The following is a 24,766-nucleotide window of genomic DNA, read 5'->3' on the forward strand; positions in this document are numbered from 1 at the left end:
ATAATTTATATTTCTAAATTTTTCGACTATTGGAAATAAAAGCATGAAAGTTACAGATGAAAATCAACTAATAAATAAATTTCCTTATTTTATCAATAAAAAAGAGAGAAAAATAATAGTTCCAAGAGAGGTACAAACCCAAACAAATCAGATCAATTCATGCAGATGCACTGGGAATTACGTTGGGGGGAGGGGAATTAGAGGAAGAAATAAAAAAAATGTAAAATTAAAACTCAGAAACTTTCCGAAACTTTTATTACAATTTACCTGCATATTTGTCTCGTTTCTTTTTATTCTTATTATATTTATTGGTATACAGCAAGCTAAAACACAATTCAAGCTTATATGTATATCGCTACTCAGCCTCAAAGCATAATGACTAAAATGAATAAAGAATTTTTTCAAAGAAAAAAACTTTACTCAACAGAACTATCTACATAAAAAAAACAAAAAAGACAGAAGTACAAAAACAAGAAAAAATCAAGCAACTTATTGGTATAACATATCAGGGAACATGTTTTATTACAATTATTCTCGTAAGAGTATACAGTGTCCAGTGGCGGCATAACGACCCTGCAGATCCCGTGGTGCAGCCCTCTAAAGTGACGTTTCGAAGTATGTTCATTAGGGTACTGGGTACTGTTGTCCATCCATAGGTGTTGTACACTTCTAACGATATATATAGTTTTTTAAATGACATAAAAGGGAGTTAAAACGTGTGACGAATTTTTTAACGTTTCTATATTCAATGCAGAAAATATTTTGCATGATACTTTCTGGGTGTAAATACGAAAAAATATATATAAATACGATCTGCATTGTAGCCAATTTTCAAATTAGGACCCCTTCCTAGAAATGTATCGTCATATGTCAAGTAGTCCTTGGAACATTTTACTTCCAGACTCTGCTTCCTAATTTTATTACATTAAGCTATTAGCAGCAAGGCATCTCTCTCTCTCTCTTTTTTTTAAATCTGATTTCTTATGAATTTATGAACTACATCATCACTTGCAAGAAAGGAAAATATTTTACGAATAGTGTGTTTCAAAAAAGTAACAAATTGCTATGTACAGTCCGCAGTAAAAAACCTGCAACATGAGCATGTAAGTTTGTTGTGAAACGACGACGTCTTTTGCTCCAAAATTAAGTGTGCACGGGAGGACGCCGAGGTTTCTCCTGGTGTGTGATTCGTGCCACTTAGACGTTGTGTTGATTCCTTGGGCAAGTTACTAGTAGTTTCACAATAAATTTGCATGCTCATGTTGCAGGTTTTTTGCTGCGGACTGTACAATAAATAAATAAATAAATAAATAAATAAATAAATAAAAGAATTTATATAATCTTGAATTTTGAAAAAGGACCGTCCAATTTACGCACATCGTAAAAAATTGTCCTTCATTTGATATTTATTTTACATGTAACATAGGAAGCAAAGATCCACATATTGTATTTCACAAACCTATAAGTAGGTCAAGGTCTAGCCTAGCACCATGTCAAGTTTGATCCAGATCGGATAAGTTCAGAGTTGAACTCGTACGAAACATAATGTCTCTGTCAATGATTTTTCAAGGGAAAATCAAATGAAGTACGAAAATATGTAATATTTGTACCTTATACCGGAATTATTCAAAGAGTGCCCCCAAAGTGAAAAATCACTGAAGGCCACAAAGCCAGCAGAGAAAGGGATTCAATAGGGGGAGGGTCAAAGCCGGTTTCGCCGCCACTGACAGTACCCTTCAAATCCCATACTTGCATTGTTCATACTTTACTGAAGTATGTATGTGCATACATAGCACGAGTTAAGTGCTCAGGATCTCCAATAACAAACTTCTACTCTAGAACGAGCATAATTGCTTGTCTTCCTACGCTAATAGTGCACTTCCCTATTCACTACTGCTTCATCAAGCTGCCAGGCGGAAACAGACATTCGCAATCCCTACTATTCTACGATCAGCTGGCCCATCTCCTCTTCCTCTGCATTAACGAAGAAACATAAAACGTTATTAAGCTCCAAACCACATATCAATAAACAGAAGTGCATGCAAAGGATGTCCCAGCTAAAAGAATAGTTTTACAAGAAAGTTGTCTAGAAATTGTATTTAAAAAAAAAATATATATATATATATATATATATATATATATATATATATATATATATATATATATATATATATATATATATATATATATTGCTTGTAGTCCATCATGAAAAAACGAATGAACCATTTTAAATGATTTTTTTGAATATAGTTATTGCCTACTTTGAAGCAGGTTTTGATTATGTCATTTTCATTAAAACCTGTAGCCTAAGGGGGAGCAAGAGTTTAAAACTTATGCCAAAAATAAAGTATTACACGAGCCCCTTAAGTCAGAAAGATAAAGCTCGGTATCTAAACTTTTCATTGAAAGTAATTGACACAAGTCCCAGGTTTCGAAAATTATATTTTTAAAGGGAGAAGATTTCCATATTTTGTCTCATTCAAGTCGACGTTGTTTGTCTCATCATCACGGGAAAAAAATGAACAGTTTGAAACGAATTCTTGAGCATGACCAGCACCTGGTTCGAGCCAGGTTTTGTACTTTTGTCACGTTACTGCATTAAAGTGATATTCTAAGGGGGAAGAGGGAGTTAAATGTATGCCAAAATAAGAGCATTTCCCGAGCCTCTCATATTACGAAGATGAAACTCCCTATATATTCAAAAATAGAAGTATATTCTTCCCGAGCGAAGAACAGGCATTTTCAACTAGCAGGAACATAAAACAGCGCTCAATGAAATCGTTAAGCATTGCAGTTTTACTATCACCATGAGTTCCATTTCGGGCTTTTAATACCTCTACAGTAATATTTTCATTAATTACCTGAAGGAAGAACGATTTCTACAAGGTTTCTCCAACTGATGGAGTACACAGAATTCCATTCAGGGAGTTAAAGCAGCGAAGCATTGACACGCGTGATTTTTATTCACATATTTTGTGGTAATTGTTTTTATTTTTCCATAATATTTTGTTGAATGGGGATCAGGAACTCACAGGCAAGTTTTAGAGCATAGATTCCATCAGTGAGATTATTTGGAGGGAGATTATTTTTCGTTGAAAATGGTACATCAAACTGGAGAATTGTAAATTTGAGGAAGAAATGAATATTTCGGGAGCAAAATGGTAAATTTGGACAAAAGAGTGGTGCATCTGGGATGCAGATAGTAAATTTGGGAAGAAACAAATTTCGGAGGAAGAACGGTAAATTTTGGGAGGCTGTGTTCAAGCTCTTGGGTTGATGGACATCTCTAATGACGGTTTAAACCCTGCAACTTCCCTTTGTTTAGCCTACCGTCTCCAACTCATTTGAAACTCTTGAAATTAAGTTACGTAGGAATCCGATACAGGCACGGATATCCAACACAAAACTATACGATCATCACGAGAAAAGTGCTTGTACACACAGCTGATCATTTGTTAGGAACGTACAGATTGGCTGTATACGTACTACTAAATCCATGTATTCCCTAAACACACAGAGTAATTAGTTTTTAGGCATGATCCTGAAGTTACTGATGGCAATATATTAAATTACAGTCTTTACGCGCTTTTGCAACAATAAAAGTTCTCACTGCCGTTTTTAATATTTTAAATTGAAATAAAGCAAACAGTACGCTTAAAGCTTTTAGGCTCGACAAAAGATAAACAAATTGTAAATCAAACAGTATACGCTGGGACAACCTATACCCTACTAAGCAAGCAAATAAAGTATATAAATATATAGAGAGAGTCAGTGGCAATTCGGAATGACAGGTGCAGATAGTAATAAACATTTTACGTTATCTTACTACTATTACCGTAAGTTCAAAAAAAAAAAAAAATGCAGCTGAGGAATCAACATAATATATACAGTATGCAAATATATATACATACGGTGTTCCCATGACTTTCTACAAATATATGAGGAGAGAAAATGAGAGGAAAACGGACTTGTGACCGGACACGTATGGTATGGTACTACATTTTCATATGCTGGAATGGTAACATTATGTTCTGTTTTTGACCAATTTTAAAATATAAAATACACAAATTAACTGTGACGAACGTACCTATTGAAATAACAACATACTTTCTAACATTTAAATTTCCGCAAATATATTGCTTAAAATAAGCGTCAAAATAAGAAGTTATTTATTTATAACGAAGATTCAGACACAGCTCTGAAGAAATTTACACTAAAAACAAATGAAATATGCAATTTGGGAAACTACATGACTAGTCTACATTGAAAGGAACGATACGAGGATTAACGACAAACTTTTGAAAAAACTTTTAGTAGCAATAACGACTGTGAGATTCGAATCGGTTGATTTGGTTTGGAGTTTTAGTGTCCTGTTCAGCACCGAGGCTATATGAAAATGGACCAACAGCTTAATGTGTGATCCGACTAAGAGTTTTAGACTATACAACCAGGATATCCTACGCAAATTTACGGTACCGGTATATGCATGGTTCAGCTTGGTGAAATGTCAGAATTAATTAAATAACACTCTCCAAAAATTAGTGACAGAGAGCAGCTTATTCCTGTTAGAGCCTTTCTATTTCACGTGTACCCTCGGAAAATATGTGAAACATACTTCGGCTCCACCCCCGCCACCCTTTTACGAAGTAAATCTTCCCTTTGCTTTGGGGAAAGAAGTGAGTGACAGCTGCGTTGCCAATTTGTCATTCAGTCATTTGGTCTTGGCGAGTGAAGATCGTAGGCTACTTAGAATGACTAACAAGACCGTGCACAGCGAAGCGGAATGTTTCAATGTGGTAGCCCTGTCTGTATTCAATTATTGAGGGCTCTCGACCTTAGCAACTTGTTCCTCTTCTTTTGAGAGAGGTACGAGAAAACGCACATCGACAGCAGAGCCAGCAAAGCAAACTTGAAATAAAATGGCTTTAGTTGAGTACAGTACGGATGACTAACAAAAGCGGGACTGTTCTTAAATATCGTACAAACGCTTTTAACTTGTTTTGGAGAAAAACTGGGACATTTGGAGTTTTGAACAATTTTGATGGGAACAGATTATGTAAATTCGGGACGTTTGATAGCACTATTCCAGCTCCATCCGTAAAGAGAACACTGTGGAATGAAAATTTGTCGTACAATTTACATTTACTCATTACACATACTTTTCATACAACTCTGACTATAAATGAGATTACGAAGCCCTTTAAAACAAAACAGGCCAGTAGTAATTGTTAACATTAACTATACACGGATTTTTTTTTTTTTTTTTCGTTTTTAGCTTTACGTCTTTCGAAATACCACAGACTCTTCAAGAAAGCAACAATAAAATATTATAAAACTTGCATTACACACCAAATATATTTGTTTAATTAAGTAAAAGCAAAAGAGCAAAAAAAGACTTCAGTGGTGTACATTTAGCTTCTTCAATTTAATTAATTATATATTACAGTATTAAAGTATACCTTACAGTCTAATGCAACTAGGCTAAAACTGGGATTGAACCCAGAACCATTATTAAAGGTAAGCATGCTAACAATTCGTAACCTCAGGAGTTACTATGTTTAACATTTATACTGTGTAAAGTTTAAATTCTTTTCTTCGTACAACTCAGGGTGACACAGAATTCACGAAAGAATCGTAACTGAATATCGTCCGTGTACCGTTAATTTTTGTTTTTATTTCCTAAATATCATATCGTAGCCAGTTGTGTCGTGCAAAATCAATGATTTATCGTCTGATTGGACGTTTCAGGTAATAAGGTGCGGTACCTAAGTTGCCACGGTTGGGCAGACCACATTCAGTCACTCAGAATGTGTGCGAGTGTAAAAAATGTATGAGAAATATCGCAAGAATACCTCCTGGATAGCTGTGTTAAATACTGTAATATTGAGTCGCATTTGGAACATGATCTGCACCTGTATCCATAAAAAGTGCAATTAGTATAAAAACCGAAACCAACAGATTATCATGAACCTCTTATTTCCGCTAAGCGCATTCAAAAGTAGGTTCGAATTAACGCAGACTTCACTGACAATATGATTACAAGTAACGAAAACTATTTCTACTACAGTGGGATCCGTAAACTTTAGATTCTGGAATCAGAAAATCGACAAGCTATCCACATAGTCCATTATAACCTGTGAAGTGTACCACGCGTTGTGATGATGTCACAGAGGATCCTTAGGCCTCACTTCTTCACAATGGCATCACAGTCACTTCTTCGCATTATTGCAAAGGCATCACAGTCACTTGTGCTCGACAGAAGACAATAATTACAAATATTTTGCATCCTGCAGTGGAAGTCAGGTCATGAATTTCGATCTAGCAAGATGAAGCACAAACTTAAGGGTGCGATAGGATTCTTTCAGATCATTATTGGACATCGAATCATTTCAGAAAATGCAAACATTCATTGGTCTTTATGTTCGACAGATTTGAAGCACCGTTTTGTTTCTTTGGGGACACCAACGAACCTCAGACACTTCAACAGTTCAAGAAGATCATTGCAGAAATGAAAGCAAGAACACCAGCAACACTGACACATGTCAAGGATGAATGTTGTGGTAAAAGCTAAAATGTGCGAAATACAAAATTTGTAAACATTTACGCGTAATCATTTATTATCATTTTTTGTCTATAGGGCAAAGAAATCTCCGTTACACAACACACACATTACTAAAACTTAAAAAATAGCACTATTATATTCTAAAGTTGTGCTCTGTTTCTTCGTGACTTATGGTCCACCCTATAGATCCATGTGATGAAATACAGCATTACCAAGGTGATGAACACAACGAGCAGAGCAGAAGAGAAAAGGAAGACAGCGCCACAATTCGCAGCACTCAAATGTTGATCAAGTCGAGTGATAATTATCTTGGCAACTGCGGTCGAGACACACCCAGGAGTTTCTGGTAGTAATTTTCGAAGCAGTGAAAAAAAGTATTATGCCCCACAGACTTAAAAGTATTCTGTGGCGGTTCTTCAGGAAAGTCACATAGATAAATATTATTTTTTTATCGTTACAAGCGAAAGAAAAATCCTTGTTAATTTACTAATTCTTTAGATAAGTTTTATTCCTTTCGCTTGTTTCAAATTTTACCTCATGTGACACCACTTCTAGATAATAAGGCAGGATCTTTACATGGACAATTCCTGTGCCAGTATTTTGTTACTTTTAATGTGACTTTTATAGGAAGATATCGATGTAAAAATTACACATGTCGCTATACAATTCATCTAAACAATAAGAAAACATACGACGTTTCCATCAATAAATTAATAACCACAGCACTGAAGTCTCTGAAGAAGAAGAAAAAGGAGCTCAAACCTTAGCTAATACAAAATTTAATGTACACTCATGTCCAAAATTATTGTCGTATGTCTATAAATATGTTGTTACAGGAATATAATTTGATAACAAATTCGCCCGGTATTTCTTATAATGTTAGTATGTGTATAATAGGCAAAGACATGTATGTGACAAATTTCATGTCAAAAGAGCAGTAAATAAGAACAATAAAACGAAAATAAAATTTTCTTGTCCGTTTAGCAACATTTTATTTTACTCATTATAATTTTTGTATTTATAATTCTTTTCCTATGAAATTTACCACAAATATACATTTCCCGATTATACACATAGTATCAGTATAAAAAGTACCCTGCAAAATCATTATCATATTATATTCTTACAAGAAGACAGTTATAGATATGCGACAATCATTTTGGACATGAGTGTACATATCACACTCTTTAACATACATGAAACCCAACTTTACCTCACAAAGTATTTTTAAAATCTATATATACTAAAACCCCAATTAGAAGAACGTTTTACAAAGTAATATTTGCACAAGGGAAAAAAGTAGTAGTGAAAATTAATATCCCAAATCCAAGAAGAAGAAAAAAGAAGAGTCCCAATTAAAGCTGTATCAGTTTATTTACCCAAGGTGCGGTAAAAATTTAAAAGAGAGAAGCCAGTTACACTCTTGTCAAATTAAAGAAAAAGTCACAATGCAATTGCTTTATTTAATCATTTATTTCATAATAACTAAAAGTAAAAAAATTTGGGAAACAAAAGAATTCAATTTAAACTCAGATATTAACAGAAAGTGATCGATCAGATATTTTAAGTTAAGTAAACTTCCATGTTTCCTAAGTTTTATTATACTTAATTAAAAAAAAAAATAATAATGTTACTTGTTTCAAAATATTTACAAAAAATATACAGGGCGAACCTGAAAGATGTACCCAAACTCCGGAAGATGATTCGTGACGTCAAAAGAAGACAAAAGGTCTTCTTGCATGTTGTCGCACTCCGTACGCTGTGCACATCTTTCTATTCCATTCCAATTGTCAGGATTCGAGTTCGGATTTCAAATTGGCACCCCTGTCACTCGTACACGACGCTTGCAAGACCAATTCGACAAATTGCAAGAACACTTTTTGACTTCTTTTAATGTCACGAATCATCTCTCGGAGTTTGTGTACATCTTTCAGGTTCACCCTGTATAAAACAATAAATCTGACGCAACTATCTCTCAATGTTGATCACGAAAAATCATTGTTCTCAATGACTACAATTTAATGTATAATTCATTAAATTAAAAAAATGTTCTACAGCCTAGCTTGCACCCAAAAAGTCGGTAAGACTGCACTTCTATACGATTTAAATATACTGAAATATTTAAATTAGAATTCATTATTCGAAGGGTAGCAGAAATTTAAAAGATATCAAATCCCCTAACTATGCATATACCATAAAACACTGGTTCCCAACCTTTTTGACTGATGACACTGTATTGAACGCCCACACCATCGAAATTAATATTATAAGTTATAATAGCGTACGACTAGAAGTTTCTATTAAGTAATGAGTCTGTAGTAATAAAGGGCCTTATGCAGAGTCGTTTTGACGTATAATTAGCGTCACACTAAATGCCTGACTACTTCAGGCAACATATGTTAGTCGAACGCTTTAGTATTGCACTAATCACGCGTCAAAACGACTCTGCATAAAGCCCTAATTCTTTAAGCTTGTTCTATAAGACATATGTTGCTCCCACCATTGAGTACTGTTCTCCTATTTAGTCTATGGCATGTCATCTAAAAAAAATAAATTCCGTAATTAATTTCCTTTTAGCCATTGTATCCTACAGAGTACCTCACCTCCGAACACTTCCAGAAAATGACGTTTAAAAATCCCTCAATATCAAACCTCCCCTACTGAGAAACAAAATTTCTGACCTAATATTTTTGCATAAAATTGTAAATGGCCACATATCATGTGAACAGTTGTTAAGTCAGATCAATTTTCGCGTATCCGCTAGAACACGGTCAAGTGATCTCTTTTACACTTGAGCTGCGGAGGTAAATATTGTGCAAAGGTCCCTTCTAAACTGAATTTGTTAGTACGTATAATCAATTACCAGAAACTGTAGACACGTTTTCTAATGAGTTTACTTTCAGATCCTTTGTAACTAAGCTATCTTTGTAATGTTGCCAATGTGTTGTATACCATCTTGAGCTCAAAGTGTCATTCTATCGTTATGTTACATAAATGTTAAAATGTTTCAGTGTAAAATGGCCTAGTGCTGTATCTGAAACCTATTATAAATAAATAAATAAATAAATAAACATGGTTGCTACCGCTAGAGGCGTAGATTGGTAAAATAGGGATCCCAACAGTAAACGTTTGGGCGGGATTAACCAGGAATTCTACGTATTGTCCCGGAGGATTTTTTTTGTTTACATGGATGGTTAAAAACCTAGAATTGAATATCCCGTCTCTTGAATAATGAATATACGATATGTTAGTGACAAGATAAAAAATAACGTGCGAGTTTACTGAAATGGAAATCGCCAATTTCAGGAAAAATTCAGCTGAGGTGGCAACTGATCTTCCCAGCAGCAGTGATTGTAAGAAAGCTATTGGTGTTTCTGTCTTTACCGTGTATGTTTATGGAGTTTATTTTCTTCTCACACTAAAAATCCTTTAAAAAAAGACAAAAAAATTGGTTTGATATTTTTTGCAGTACCAAAAGTTTATTTATTTCTGTCCCAGCAAGTATGACCTTAAACTTTTTTTTTATTTCTTTGGCGTGGAATATAGCCTACCATAACTAAAAGTACTTTTTTCTTGTTGTTTGTGGTGATGATAAGTATACTTCAGTGATTTTTTTTACGTGGAAGTTACAAAAAAAATCAACAGCAATAAAACTAATTATGTAACGTTTAGAGATCTAGCTTTATAATTTACGTTGTAGTACACAATTTTATTTTATTTTCACAACTGTTTCTGGTAAGAGGTATATTCCTCCGTTCTTAAGTCACCGCCAGATAAATGAGGATGTACTACAGGCCTATTGTCAAATATTTGTCCCGAAAAAGGTCAACCCATAGTTGAGAACGCTATGGTACAGCCTGTCTCAAAATTGATTTCAACTTATTATTAAATGCTTCATGATTTTTAAATTCTAATATTTCGCGACACACCCTACGGGATTATGCGACACACGGATTGGGAACTACTACTTTAGAATACATGAGAATCATTCCGTTCAAACTGACTTAGGAAGATAACAACTTTACAGGGAAGATAACATTCTTCTCAAAAATCTTTCAGTTTATGACTCACGGTTATGTCATGTAGGCTAAAGGATACGGTGATGAAGAATGAATGAAATGGTAGAATGAAGGAAATGAGATGAAACGGGAAAATCTGGAGAATACTCACGCACACGGTATTTGTCTATCACACAGCTCACTTTGAGCGACCTGGAATCGAACCAGGGACCCCATCACCAGAGGTGAACGCACTACCGCAAAGCCACAGCATCCCCCGGCCAACCCTCAAGATTCGACAATAGAAATAACAAATAGTTTTTTTTTTTTTCCCACACGTACCACCATAATTTTAAAACAAAGGAGAAAATATTTTTACGCCTACACTCCAACAAACTTTCTGGCTATGTTAGTAGCCTTATTATAGTACGCAGTTCTACGCAAAATTATATAAAAACAAATTAAGAACACGGTTGAATGTTGGTATGCGATATTACTTCCAGAATAGAGAAATTATCAAAGCTATTCCATACAAGCAACTACCCAAATCTAACCATACTATTAGCGAAGGACATGTCAGCTGTCACAAGCAGCGATTTCTTCATTGACGATACGCGCGTGGTCCCGGATTCGATTCCAAATAGGGTAAATTGATCCAGACAAACCCGAGTAGAGCCCTTCTCGCTGATCAATGGCTATGCGTGAATCTTTTGTGAACGTGGTTCCAGAATCGATTCCCAATGGGAGAGCACGAAAAACTTTGAACCCATTATGGTAGTTCAGATTCCTGTACGGTTCAGATCTCATATAGCCTCGATGCTGAAGTGAAATACTGGACTTCAACAAACAAGCCTGGGTTGAGGTTCAGATTCCATTTTAAACAGTAAGAACTGTCTCATATAGTTTTAGTGCTGAAAAGGAACGTTAAAAGTAAACCAAACCAACTAACCACTCGGAATCACGAGCACTAAAAACACAGAATCATTCAGTTACTCGGTCTATAGCTTTTGTTACACGTTTTTGAGAACTTACACCGAAAGAAAGGAATAGTGAAAGAAAATTAAAATATTAAATTCAGCTAGAAAAAGAATGTATCTTTCTTGTCTTGTAGCAATGTTTACAAATTAAGTTGAATGGCTACTCAATTAGTTACGGTATATTATTCTTTGTGGTTATATTATACAATAAAACTCTCTCACACATACATATATATATATACAAATATGATCCCCTAAATAGATGATTTGCTAACATTTCATGTACAGTACAAAAAAAGGGGGAGAGTGAGCAGAAGATTTACTGGCGTAATAAGCCTATTAAGTGTCAAGCAAGTCATTAAAAGAAAATCGAAGGCCACAATGGAAATCTCACGGTCATTCTAGAGTCAGGTAGAAATCGTAATCGTGACCATAAAACGCGGACAGAAAAGCTATACATACAATACGATCTGTATTTTGAACCAAAAAAAAAAAAAAAAAAAAACTGCAAGTAATCAATTCGTACTTGCTCGACGTAAAAATTTAGATGTCTGTAATTTCACAGGTATCTGCGAAACCACGGAAACATTTACCATAAATGGCGTGAAAATCTGCTACGAAAATAAATATCACAAGTCAATATAAGTAAAATGTGTACGAAGCCACGAGTCAATGTATGAATAACTGGTGAAATATTACACTAAGTGGAAACACAATACTCTGAACCAGGATTGCTGGAATTTTTCCCAGTCTAAAAGTATCCAGTATTGTTTTATTGGGTAAACCTAACGAGAAAGAGGGAAAAAAAAGACAAAACAAAATCCACCTCCAAAATCATATTTCAAAACGAATTAAACTGTTAACTTTAATGTGATTACAATTACTGTTTATCAATCAGGTTTCTCAGTTCACGCCTAGTTTTACAATTGGCTTAAAACATGTATTTATTAAGAGGAATCTCCAGAACAGAATATCATTGAATATATATATATATATATGTGTGTGTGTGTGTTTAGGAATCATGCATAACGAATTTTGTTCGCGCTCGATTAAATTCGTTCCAACAGTCTTCAACTGTAATCTAGAACAAGAAAATAAAGCTTTTTTTTTTCACTACATACTCGAGTAATAGTACAAACGAACAATAAAAAATCTTTTTCTTGTGTCAATTAATTACACATTGAAAGCGTTTCACATAAAAAAGGTAATTAGTACAGATTTACCTTTATTTTTTCAATACTACATTTGGATAATTACACACATACAAGCCTTAAAGAGATACGTTAAAGAAGCAAAATCTTCTCTTCTGCTAATTACAAATGCGCAAACACACACACACACATATATATATATATATGCATGCACTATTTTCTCAACATTATATTGAGATAATTACACGCATACAAACGAAAAAAAAAAGTAGCATTAAAAAGGAGATCGGAAAACTCCCAAATTCCTCTTGTATATTTGATGAACTATGTGCTATATAGTGTGATTATCGTGTTTTACAAAGGTCCCTTAATCGTAAAATCTTGTAAGAAAACAAAATTGAGAATTGAAAATGAGAGTTAAAAAAAAAAAAAAAAAAAAAAAAAGTTTCCAACATTTTAATTTCTCACAAAACTGACTTTTTATTTAAAGGAAAAAAAAGCGTCCATTAGTCTTTATTTCATCTGATCTCCTGATCTTGAGGTACTATCCCAGTATTTACCTGACGTATTTTGGGTAAAACTAAAGTAATCTTCGGTATGGGCGTAGAGCGTTCGTTTTGCCCCGTAATTTGCAAGTGTAATAGAATTACTTACCTCTCTGTTATTCTCCAAAATTGTTTAATTTCTTCTTTCTAGAAATTAAAATATAGGCGAGTGCCAATGGTGCAAAGAGTGTCCAAGACACGTGGATGAGGCTTTACGGACCCCATTTGTGAGATAAGGAAATTGCATAATTTCACGTGTATAATAGTAACATGAATGCTTAAATGATGTTTTAAGTAGAATACAGTTTAAAATGCACGTACAAAATTTAATAAAATTTAATTTTGCCCAATAAATCACTTTTTTTTTCTTTCTTTTGGCCTGGGTTTTTCACAACCCTGTTCCGAACAAATTCCACTGTCAACAGTTTTAATATGCATGAGGTAACTAAATATTCCTTTCCAAGTCATTGTATTCTGATTGTTCTATCTGAAGGAAGATCTGATAGTTACTAATCCACTAGAAAAGGGTCTTGTGGTTAGTTTCTTTTTAGTTCCTCCTCTTGGTAAGTGATACAGATATAATGAAACCTCCTTTAACGGCCACCTCCATAACAAGGACATCTTTTTTCTAATTGGTTGATTGAAGTCAGCGCCCTTTCAGCGGCAAGGCTACGTCTGAACCACATGAGCTTCCTTCGGAAATCGAACCCGGGTTTCCCACCAAAGATGTGTACGCTAAACATACAATTAGGATTTTTTTCTTTCTTTTTTTGTCTAGGCAAAGATATATGTATTATTATGGGACAGACCGAGCCCTCTTCCTTCTCTTTCATTTTCTCCTCGTTTTAGTAATCTCATAACGAAGAAGAATTATCTTCAGTTCATGGGAATTTAGCACAGAAAACACTTTCTGCAATCTGAAAATAAATATGAGATACAGTACAGTAGACAGAAAAGCCTTTCCTCACAAAATGCCATGTCATTTTTGGGTGAGAAACCTGAGTTCGATTCTCGGTGGGAGCTAAGGTAAAAATGAAAAAAATCTGAGTTTTACGTCCCACGGTTATGCCGGTTAGGTTAAAGGAGACGGTGATGACGAATAATGAATGAAATGGTGGAATGAAGAAAGTGAGAGGAAACGGGAGAACCCCGAGAAAACCCACGCACACAGTGTTTAGGGAGCTAATGTAGTTCGGATCCCACGTTAAACTGTAGATCCACGTTTCATAAAGCCTCACTGCTGAAAGAGACGCTAACTCAAATCCAGCAAGGTCCCGAGTTCGATTCCCAGTGGGGACACTCAGTTCAAAATGTGTGAAAGCACTTTCAGGCCAGTCATTTTGAGTGGGGTTTTCCTCATTTATGCCAAAGAAATGCAGGGATGGTACCTCACATAATGCTCCCAGGCAGTTTCCTTTCTCCCCAAATTCACCGGACACTGTGATCCTCGAGGAACATCATCCTTCATACGTGACGGGCTAACATGATCATAGCTCCCAAAACCTCAGAAATGATAATCAAATCAACTAAGCAACAAACGTCATGTAGTAAATCAATGACCACACCACACAGAGCACTTGCTAAATGAATTTGAAGTTGTATGTCCTTATTGCTTAACTCTTATTTTCAGTAACGTCAGTACAGAAATTAAGAGAGTTTCTAGAGACAAACATGTACCTGAGAAGAAAATTTACCACACATGTAGTATATTTTGCAGTACACGAACACGTGAACCTATTTCCAGGGATGCCCCCCCCCCACGTCCTTGGGCAACCTTCCAAATTTACCGTTCTCCACTTTGTAACATTTCCAATGAAAAATTATGCCCCTTCCCCCCAAATAAACTTATGGGCGCAACCTACGCTCTAAAACCTGTCTGTAGCCACACCTGCATATCCTACCGATACCTTCATTTACAGAGGGGGATTTATCTTCATCCTTCCAATAATTCGAATAATGGACAGTGTTTCATAATATCTTATTTACAATTGTAATAAATGAAAAATGTACTGTACGAGTTTACTGTATACTGCATACAGTTACCGTATGATCTGTGGGAATTCAAACTTGTGTAATTTGTAATATCTCCGTGACCTGACGTTATTAGACGGAGCTATCTATACCAAGTACTACCACTTATTTTTCTCCAAGGGTTTTTTTTTTTTTTTTTCGTAAGTGTTCTGCCTGAAAGAATGTTCTGACCCATACACCTAGTATGACGGAGCTAGTTTTAACATATGTGAGTTAACAAGTCCCAGGGTTGGCAAAAACCATGGTTTTTATTGAAAAAAAAAAAAAAAAACCCGGTTTTTTTGGTTTAAACCCGGATTTTTTTTTTAACCAGGTTTTTATGGTTTAAATAATTTGCTCTAAGTATTTATATCAGATATGGAAAGAAACAAGTTTGTTTCGCCCTGGTGTTATTATGCAACAATCGGGTTATGCTGGAAGGCTTCACATAAGTTTAAAGCGGAATCCAAACTGCTTCTCGGCTTACATTTGAGAGAAATTGTCCTCAATTTGAACTCGAAGCCAGGACTAATTGGCTACAAATGCGATACGTCTGCCGACTCACTCACGAAGGACTCCTGACAAAAATACGTTGTACTAATCTTTACATAATTGCTAATATAATTGTCAAGAGTCATTTCAGAAGGACAAAAAGATAAACAGTTTCACAAGTGAAACCATTATACAGAATTACATATGGACAATTTCAAAATACTGCAGAGTACAGAAGAACTAATTTAGTCCAAGTTAATTCAATACGACTTTTGTTAGTCCAAGTTAAAGAAATACAACGACTTAATTTGCATATCAGTAAGAAAAGTGAATAAAGATATGAATTATTTGAGTCCATTTTGGCTCTGGCCAATTTATACATAAATAGATACCAAAGATACTTCTGATTTCAATAAATGCCTCTCGTGGGGTTTGTATGACCCCCCCCCCCCAAAAAAAAAGTACGGCAATTCGATTTTATTAATAATAAACATTATTAAAAAAGGAAACGATATTTAGAATTTTCCTTTGATTGCAATTGCATAACAATAATAAACTATGAAAAAAAATCCCAAAAGAAACATCCATAAACTTTTTTTTAAGTATTAATCTGAGTAATGAACAGCGAATTTAGGTCTGAATATAATACGAATAACGGGACTGAAACTGATAACCCATAAATGTGTGTTCATCAAGATTTTACAAACACTTACACTTTTACTAACATTTTTCGTTTTTCGGTTTAAACCAGTTGGTTTAAAAAAAAACAGCTGGTTTAAACCAACCAACCCTGACAAGTATTACTACTAATATTTACCTTTTCTTGATGTGTGTGTTTTCTGTCAGAGGGCATGCTGTAATCCATATATCTGATGTAACTAGACGGAACTATCTACAGTTTTAACACACGAGATAACAAGTACTACTGGTTAGCTCCCCCCCCCCCCAAGACAGGTTCTAATCCAAACAACTATTGTCTATTGCATCTTATTTCTGAACGACTAACAACAAAACCTCGTGTAACTAAAGAACGCTGATTTGCTGATGAGTTACTGATTCATGTATTCTTCAGCAAAATAGTTAATTATTGTAAGTACAGTATCATTTTACTATAAAACAATTAGTATATGAAATTTAGACGCGCCAGAATGTAATATAATAACGAGACATACATTATGTAATAATACTGCAATCAAATCAAGTACCGTAAGCATGAACGAAGACAAGAGTTTGGTGTCAGTTCAAGTCTGTAGCTGAGTGAGTATAAGCTAATTGTAAGTCAAGTTGATGATTGACTCCTGGTTCTACCAATATTGTAATGAAACAAAAATAACGGAGGTCTTACGAACTAATGCAATGCACTTTGCTAAATATATTGATCATTGTAATTGTTAATTGCTAAGAAAATTTTAAGAACGGAAATTATTGTTTTACAATGCCCTGCTGGTTTTCAGCTGTATTACCCAAATTCGCAGAACTTGGCGACCAAGCACGTGTGTGTATATATATTTCCCCTCTTTTTGTAAGCGTGTGAGTGAATCACAGGATTACCAAATATCATCTTTAATTTTTGGGTGGCTTTCAAAAATATAGCAATACGTCCGAGTTTTTAAAAAGAGTAATCAAAACAAGGTAATTTATTACAAGCAATTTCTTAAATGATCTTACGCAAGTGCTGAACAGAATCAATAGCCTGTTTAAACGATTAGTGCTCTTGTTGTGTGTTGAGATTGCTACTGCTAATGACATTTTACGACTTCGTTTGTTTTATCTTTCATTTTCGGAATTGCTTACACTGTGTTCAATTTTATTATGTTAAGTGTGTAGGGATTTTTCTTCTGGAGACTGATTATATAAGAGACCATTATGTCTAAAGGTCATTGATCTTTCCTTAACAACGACCCTCAAGAAGCAGTAGAATTTGCCTTACTATGTTTACCATTGTTAGAATGGTCCAGAAATCGGACCTATTGAAGGAAAATGGAGTAACTGAAAAATACTCTTGGCTATCAATAGAAGCAACCGAAATATCAAAGAATAAAGTACGGTAGTAATTCTGTTTTGTATAGATGCAAATTTATTCACAAAGTTAGTAAAATTTTTAGTCTTCGTGAAATGTCAAGATGTTTAACGTTGATATAAATCCTTAGGCATTTTGTTTCAAATACCAATACTTCAAATGAAGTGGTCCATTTTGATTTGTATCAAATTTTATAAGCCTGGTAAATCATCACTAACCAATCAAGTTTTTGAACAGCGGAAGAACACAAACACTAGTTTTATTTATTTCCGTTTAGAAATAAGAGAGAGAATGGAGAATAGACGGAGCTACTAACTCGGTAGAATAGAGATTTGTAGTTAATTTCTTTCCCTTACGAGTGAACAAGATACACGTAGAACTCGAAATGAATTAACTAGAGTGGAATAGATAGATAAAGATTTCTTTGTTTAACACCCCACACTTACGCTCCCAGGCTAAGGGAGATGGCGATGTTAAAACGATTATCCTGAACTGTTGTCCTTTATTTACATATATTTCAGATAAAATCATCTCACTTATTTCTTCAACGAAGTAGGTAAGAACTGGTTTTGAATCTTGGAAAATCAACAACAATAAACTGAAAGAAACATTTGTCTCGTACCTTATTTTTAGTTTGATAATTCCTATCTCCAAAACATTTTCCGTATTTGAATTAATATGTCCAAAAATAAACGAATCGTATCTCTTCGTGATATCAATGCTTAATGTCAAAAGATATTTTCTTTTGCAAATCTATTTAATTAATATCTAAAATAAATAGATCCAGTAAATTTATTATTTGCAGAAAACCCTTTTTCTGGAACGAGTAATGTGTGTTTGTGTTCTAAAATGTATAAAATATGATTTAGCAATTAATTCTCAAAAATTTTGTAAGAACAAGGAAGTAGTGCAATAGTACGACAATCTTCTGGATTCCCAATTGTTTAAAAATAGAAAAAAAAAAAAAAAAATCCGACCAAAGCTAACATGTATTATTACTAATCTCTATTATAGTTATGAGATGTGTCTGATGAATGCAATGGAATATTGCCGAAACTGTAAGAGAGATCAGTAATAGTAAGTGTTTGTTTTCTTCAGATTTTCTGTTTTAATTAAGTTATATGTAGAGCCAAAGTAGAATTAGCAGCATTTCAATTGTTGTGTTATGTTTGAGACCTAAGAATGACATTACCCATGAATTACAAATTTATGAAGAACCAATTACAGAATACTATCCCTCAGCGAAGAAAAAACATATCCTAGACTAATTTTAGTTAAGAGAATAAAAGAACAAAATATGAATACAGGTGAAAAGAACCCGGCGCAAAACTGCACAGTATCTTCTTAAAAGTGAATGTTTTGCAATTATTTAGGTGGCTTCGCCTGCAGCAGAATAGAAGAATAAATTTAACCTTCAACTAATTTATTCTTGCGGTGGATCTTCCCAATTGAAATGTGTTATTTTGTCTGTTTTCTATTCCTATACGGCTTAATTATCTTTAACATATTCATACTATACTGTACGTACAGCTTTATGTAATTACATTATAGGATGTATAAATTTTACACAGTAAGCAGGTGCGTTAGTTTTGAATACGTGACGCAAGATTCGGTTTACTGTTAGAAAAGGACAGATCTGACGATAAACATGGATTCAGTGACATTTATCTTCTCGAAATCTGACTGAAGAAAAGATTAGGTGTTTTTGAAATTATACATTATGAAGCAAATTATGGATAAGTAACGGTTTCATTTTAGAAAAATGTGCCGGGTTATTCTTTATTACATTGCAGTATATAGGCAAGCATAGTAGTTCAATGATACAGCGTTCACCTCTAGTGTTAGGGTTCTCTGGTTCTATCCAAGGCCATGTGGGTTTGTGATGAACATCATATCTGTAAGTTTCTCGGGAATATCGCGCCAATTATCTCATAATCATTCATTTTCATTAATCATCCTTCTTTTTCTTAGTCTGCAAAACATAATTCGGGAAGTTAAACTAGAGCTTTAATTCATTTTCATTATACTTTATGTACGTTATGAGTCATACTATTATCGGTATGGTATATTTTTAAGTTTTTGTATTTAGCCCTAATTCGTTTAAGCTGCTTGCAAACACTACATGTTCTTATTTACAACAATAAATATTTGATTCTTTTTTTAAAGAGATTAAAAAGTTATCGAAAATTTTTAGCTGATCATCTTTTTCTCTAAACAAAATGCATACAAAATATAAACCCTAACTCCTTCCCCCTAAAATCATAGTAGTTAATTTTTGATACAACTTAAACATTTTTTTACGTCCCACGCTTATGCCGGTAAGGCTAAAGGAGACGGTGATGATGAGTAATGAATGAGAGGGTAGAATAAAGAAAGTGGGAGGAAACGGGAGAACCCCGAGAAAACTCACGCACACGGTGTTTGTCCACCACAAAGTTCAGTTGGCGGGGCTGGGATCGAACCCGGGACCCCACGCACAGAGGTGAACGCTCTGCCACTGAGCCACCGCGGCCCCATAACTTAAACAATAATAGTGCGAAAAGAAAAGGGTGTTTCAAGAGAAAGTGGATGGCATTTAATATCTACCCCAACCCGTTGTAAACGACCTCGTTTAAGAGTATACCCACCAACAATGACGCGCCCACTCCCTACTGACGCACCACCTCGCTACCGCTCAGCCCCCTGCAATGCTCCTGCCCTGACTCGCTTAGATAGCATTCGTACTTTACAGCGAACATCTAGCACAAGCTGATTCGTCTTTTATGCATTGTAGTTTTTACGCCATACGTCCACACTGTATTTATACTCATCACCGTATTAAAAAAAAAAAAGTACAACTGGAATATCGCTAACAGAATATAAATTTAAAAAGCGTTACCCGTTAGGTGACAATTTTAACCCATATATATTTGTGGCGCCCCTCCCCCATCAACTTCACCTTACATAATACGTCCAATGTAATGTCGCACTACAAATTTTTGCAAGAGATGAAGAAAGAATTTAGTTTTTGAACATTTGTGGAATTCTGTTTAAACTTAACATGCACAAGATAATTAGGGGAAAAAATGTTTTCCAATCATAATTCTGTTTGCGTCTTTCAATTTAACCTGTACGGAAACAACCTTGCACTGCAACTCATCTAATTAAGAATCAGATGTTTACACAATAAGATAAACCATTTCTGCATAAAGATATTGCGGAAAATCAGCTGTATTGTCTAATACAGCACGAATCACATTTTCAGCCATACAAAATTAAATCCGAAATGCAATATGCTCTATGTAAACAATGCCATTTTGTGCATTATTGAAGCATCTGATGTGACAATATTGGAAAAACTTTCTTTATTAAAGTGGCAACAGTTTATTTCAAATTTACTTCGAATAACTATATCATTAATTAGTGCAAGGAGTGAATAAACATTGCTATCACTCACCAAATGCAGTACGGTGTTCACAACTTCCCGGTTGGACACCTGTCCCACCTCTATCAGTCCGATTAGGACTGCAAATTTCAAGTTGTCGTTCATTGCCATCCTCACCACTTCTTCAGGTCTTTTTATGTCACTTATGGGCGGATTGGCTTGATCCGCCATGGTTATAGAGTTCAATTACTTCTTACTTTCAGTCAAATTTCACGTACTGGTACAGAAAATAAATTTAAACACAACGCTCACCACGTAACATCATCACGACCACTGACAACATCTGCCATATTGAAAACTGAAATGGTTATTTCCTATTAGTCAAATTGAATCTAAACTAGACTAAATAATAATCTTATAATTAAAAACTGATAGATTGAATAAATGTGTATTTGTACAAAATTTATTTTAAATATAATAATTCTGAATTTGTTGAAACTTTTTAACTTTGTAGTGTTTAAATGTGTTCTACTTTGCTTCACATTTCTGCTACCCAATTAGCGGAAAGGAAAGTGATTTCATCACATGGAAACAGAGATGGCTGCTGTTGACGTTGAGAGGAGCCGAGTAAGTAAAAATTTACTTGGAATTTAGTGGTTTAGTTTCATTTTTTCGCATTTTTTATTTGCTGTTAAAGTGCAATATTTTGTGTTGTTTTACTGAATATTTTTTCAAAAAAGAAACATCCCCGGATCAAGTAAAAACACTTAATTGTCATGGGCGTTGGCTATTATACGGTAGTTCGTTGAGAACGTGTATTCGACATTAGCATTTACTATGGGTGTTGACACTTCCAGTTCTTAACAGGTTGAGAATGTGTGGGTGTGATTTATCAAAACACTTTCAAATCGCTTAAATTTATTCTAAACAATGTACGGAAAGGTCAGTAGAGGTTCAAGGATTAGTCTATTAAATTCCAAGGGGTTCGTGTTCTTCCCATATTGAAATGTGAATAGATGTGTAATGATTGACAAATAGAATACCTCGAGTTATTTATCATTTATATAACTGAAAATATTGTCAAATTATTGTTGGAAGTGCAAAGTTAATAGTTTGTTAAAGAGATTATAATAAAATAGCTCGTTCTATGCAGTAATTATAAGAAAATAGCTCGTTCTATGCAGTAATAAATAGGTTCTACAGTGAGAAACAGTATGTGAAATCATATATCTAATTAACCAACAACTAAATTTATTAAAAATTGAAATTAGTAGTTTAGCGAGATATCGTTGTTTTGTTCAGATATCGTTGTTACAGTTATTATAAACGAAGATTGATATCCATATGGAGACCTGCTTCAAATATCGGTCCTGTGAATTTAATTTTAAATCCTTTCAGTCTAAGCTATGCCAGCATTTTTCCTATACAGAAAGTTTTCTCAGGAATATGTTACATAAGGGATGGGGGGGGGGGAACTTACATGCAATGTCAGATTCTCACCGTTAACAATAAAGTTTTCTAAGTGAGTAGAGGCATTTTAGGATAGGGTAGTTTTTTCCCCTTAGGACTCCTATAACACTTTTTGCATTTGGAGTATGTTTAGTACAAGGGGTCCAGAAGCACGTAAAAAACACAAAATTTACAGGAGAAATGAGTGATGCAAGTACTTAGACGTAACATAACGTAACCAAATATAAGCTAACCTGAACTAACCTAAACTAACGTAGTATTAGTAGAAATAAGCGAAATTCTGTCATTTTTTGTAAAATTATGCGGGACTCCTACACTAATATAACATAAACTAACCTAGCGTACCTAAACTAGCCTAACCTAACTAAAACTAACCAACTCTACCCTAAACTAACCGAATGTGAGCAGAAATTACCTAAATAGTAACATTTTTTAGAGAAAAAAGCTGGACCCCTTCTGCTAAACATAGGCCTTGCATTTTCTCAAATTTTCCGTTGGCATTTATCTAGTTAACATGATAATAATTACCTATGAATATGTTAGGTTTGTAGTACTTAGTACATAGGTTTGGCCCGTTCGAGCTTATTGAAACTTAACTCGTTCCATTATATATACTTTTAAGAAAAATCGATGGAGCTTTATATGTAGAACAGGTCAGTCAAACTACTGTCCAAATTTCAGAACCTCCCTCTCAACGGTAGGTTAGATTTGGTTACGATTAGAGAAATGTAGTTTACATAGGAAAGGCTGGCCAACTCCTACTGCTTATATTCCATTCAAGATGGCTTTAAGCACTTAGATATATTATTAGACGTCACAAAAACAACAACTCTTAATCAAAACTTCTTAATCAAGTTATATCTTGCTAACAACATAGACGTGGGAAAAGGCAAGTTAATTCATGCTACCAGCGAAAAAGATTTACCGCAAGAAGTTGGGTATTAATAAATATTGATAATGATACCACAGTGAAATTACAAAGAGTATGAAACGTAATGGATTGGTATAAGGAATTTCTGTTAACTTCGAGCTATGTTTAGTTGAAGGGGTCCAGGAGAACGTAAAAAATAGAAGATTTACAGGAGAAATGAGTTGAAGTAAGGGCTTTGTAATTGTTTCCTATAATTTCAGAATGAAATCGTATTGTAGAAATAAGAAATGCAAAATGCTGTAGAGACTATATGTATTTACCGAAGCGCACATAAGGGAATATGAATACAATAGTGCAAGTAGTTAGTTCAAACCAAACCTAATCTAATCTAACCTGATCTAACTTAAACTACACTAACAAAACCTTTCCTATATTAACCTATTATTAAGAGATATAAGCGAAATTTTATCATTTTTTTTTTTTTTTTTCGAAAATAATGCTGGACCCCTATAACTAAACATAGGCCTTAACTTCGTATGAATATCTGAAATTAACTTTTTTCCCGTGCGTAATTAATAGAAGAATAATAAATGTTCAAATCATGGCTGTTTTTCAAACAGCACCTGATAATGTATTTGCTGTTGGATACTTAGTATTATACTTTCCATACGGAAAATTCGATGTACTGCATATGCATATTGCGCATCTATCCTTCTCTTTCCAACATTAAATCACATTTTTATAGAATAATGACTTAACACCTCTATTAAAATTAGTAGTTGGTACTGATAGACTTACCAGTTATTACTTTCACACCATTACCAATGCAGTTTTGTCAAATTTTTCTGAAATTATACGATATTACAGTGAGGTTAGGTATGGTTTCTGAGACTTGCCCTGGTACATTTGTAAGAAATTCTTTTAAATCACGTTAGCACAGTCTGCATCAATGAAACTCCAGGAAAATAATCCCACGGAATGTCTTATATTTACTGCGTCATCATGCTTACGTACAGTAAGTACTACATTGTTTCGGTAATCTGTGCTACCTTCATCAGGAGATTTACGTAACTCACAATCAACTCATTTCATTTCTGAGAACTACTACTACTACTGAGGAAAAAACAGATTACCGAAACAGTGGAATACAATTAAGAGTACATTAAAGTTAAGAGGGAACAAGAGTGGATACTGTTAGTATGGAACCTCAATTTAACATGGGCCATAAATGCTTTTCATGGCAAGATTCTAGAATACAGGTCCCCCTCCAAATCCACCACTTAGAGGCCAAGTTAGTTGAATTACG

The 24,766-nt window shown here is 34.4% G+C and overlaps 2 protein-coding genes across 3 annotated transcripts in view; one reads left to right on the forward strand and one right to left on the reverse strand.

The window, feature by feature from the left end:
• Positions 1-226: 226 nt before the first annotated feature.
• On the reverse strand, positions 227-21,480 carry LOC145670351 (neurobeachin-like). Its single transcript, XM_081738917.1, has 2 exons — positions 21,192-21,480; positions 227-1,974 (listed from the first exon to the last, which is right to left on the reverse strand). Exons 1-2 carry the CDS (start codon positions 21,348-21,350, stop codon positions 1,951-1,953), a joined length of 183 nt encoding a protein of 60 aa, XP_081595043.1. The 5' UTR covers positions 21,351-21,480; the 3' UTR covers positions 227-1,950.
• A 113-nt stretch (positions 21,481-21,593) lies between these two features.
• Positions 21,594-24,766, forward strand: part of Septin2 (septin 2) — a 47,815-nt gene continuing 44,642 nt past the window's right edge. The window contains exon 1 of one of the 2 annotated variants that reach the window (XM_081738914.1): positions 21,594-21,746. In XM_081738914.1, coding sequence (XP_081595040.1) covers positions 21,705-21,746 — 42 coding nt within the window. In that variant the 5' untranslated portion in view covers positions 21,594-21,704. Of the gene's footprint in view, positions 21,747-21,940; positions 22,062-24,766 lie in introns of those variants that run through there. The other variant, XM_081738915.1, reaches the window with a different exon arrangement.

Source organism: Thermobia domestica, chromosome 14 (assembly GCF_964235325.1).
Source record: "Thermobia domestica chromosome 14, izTheDome1.hap1.1, whole genome shotgun sequence".
Taxonomy (NCBI): Eukaryota; Metazoa; Arthropoda; class Insecta; order Zygentoma; family Lepismatidae; genus Thermobia; species Thermobia domestica.

Coding starts and splice junctions, on each gene's coding strand:
- LOC145670351 (XM_081738917.1), bottom strand. CDS start 21,350: ATGGCGGATCAAGCCAATCCGCCCATAAGTGACATAAAAAGACCTGAA. Junction 1,975..21,191: donor TGAACACCGTACTGCATTTG/GTGAGTGATAGC, acceptor TCGTTAATGCAG/AGGAAGAGGAGATGGGCCAG.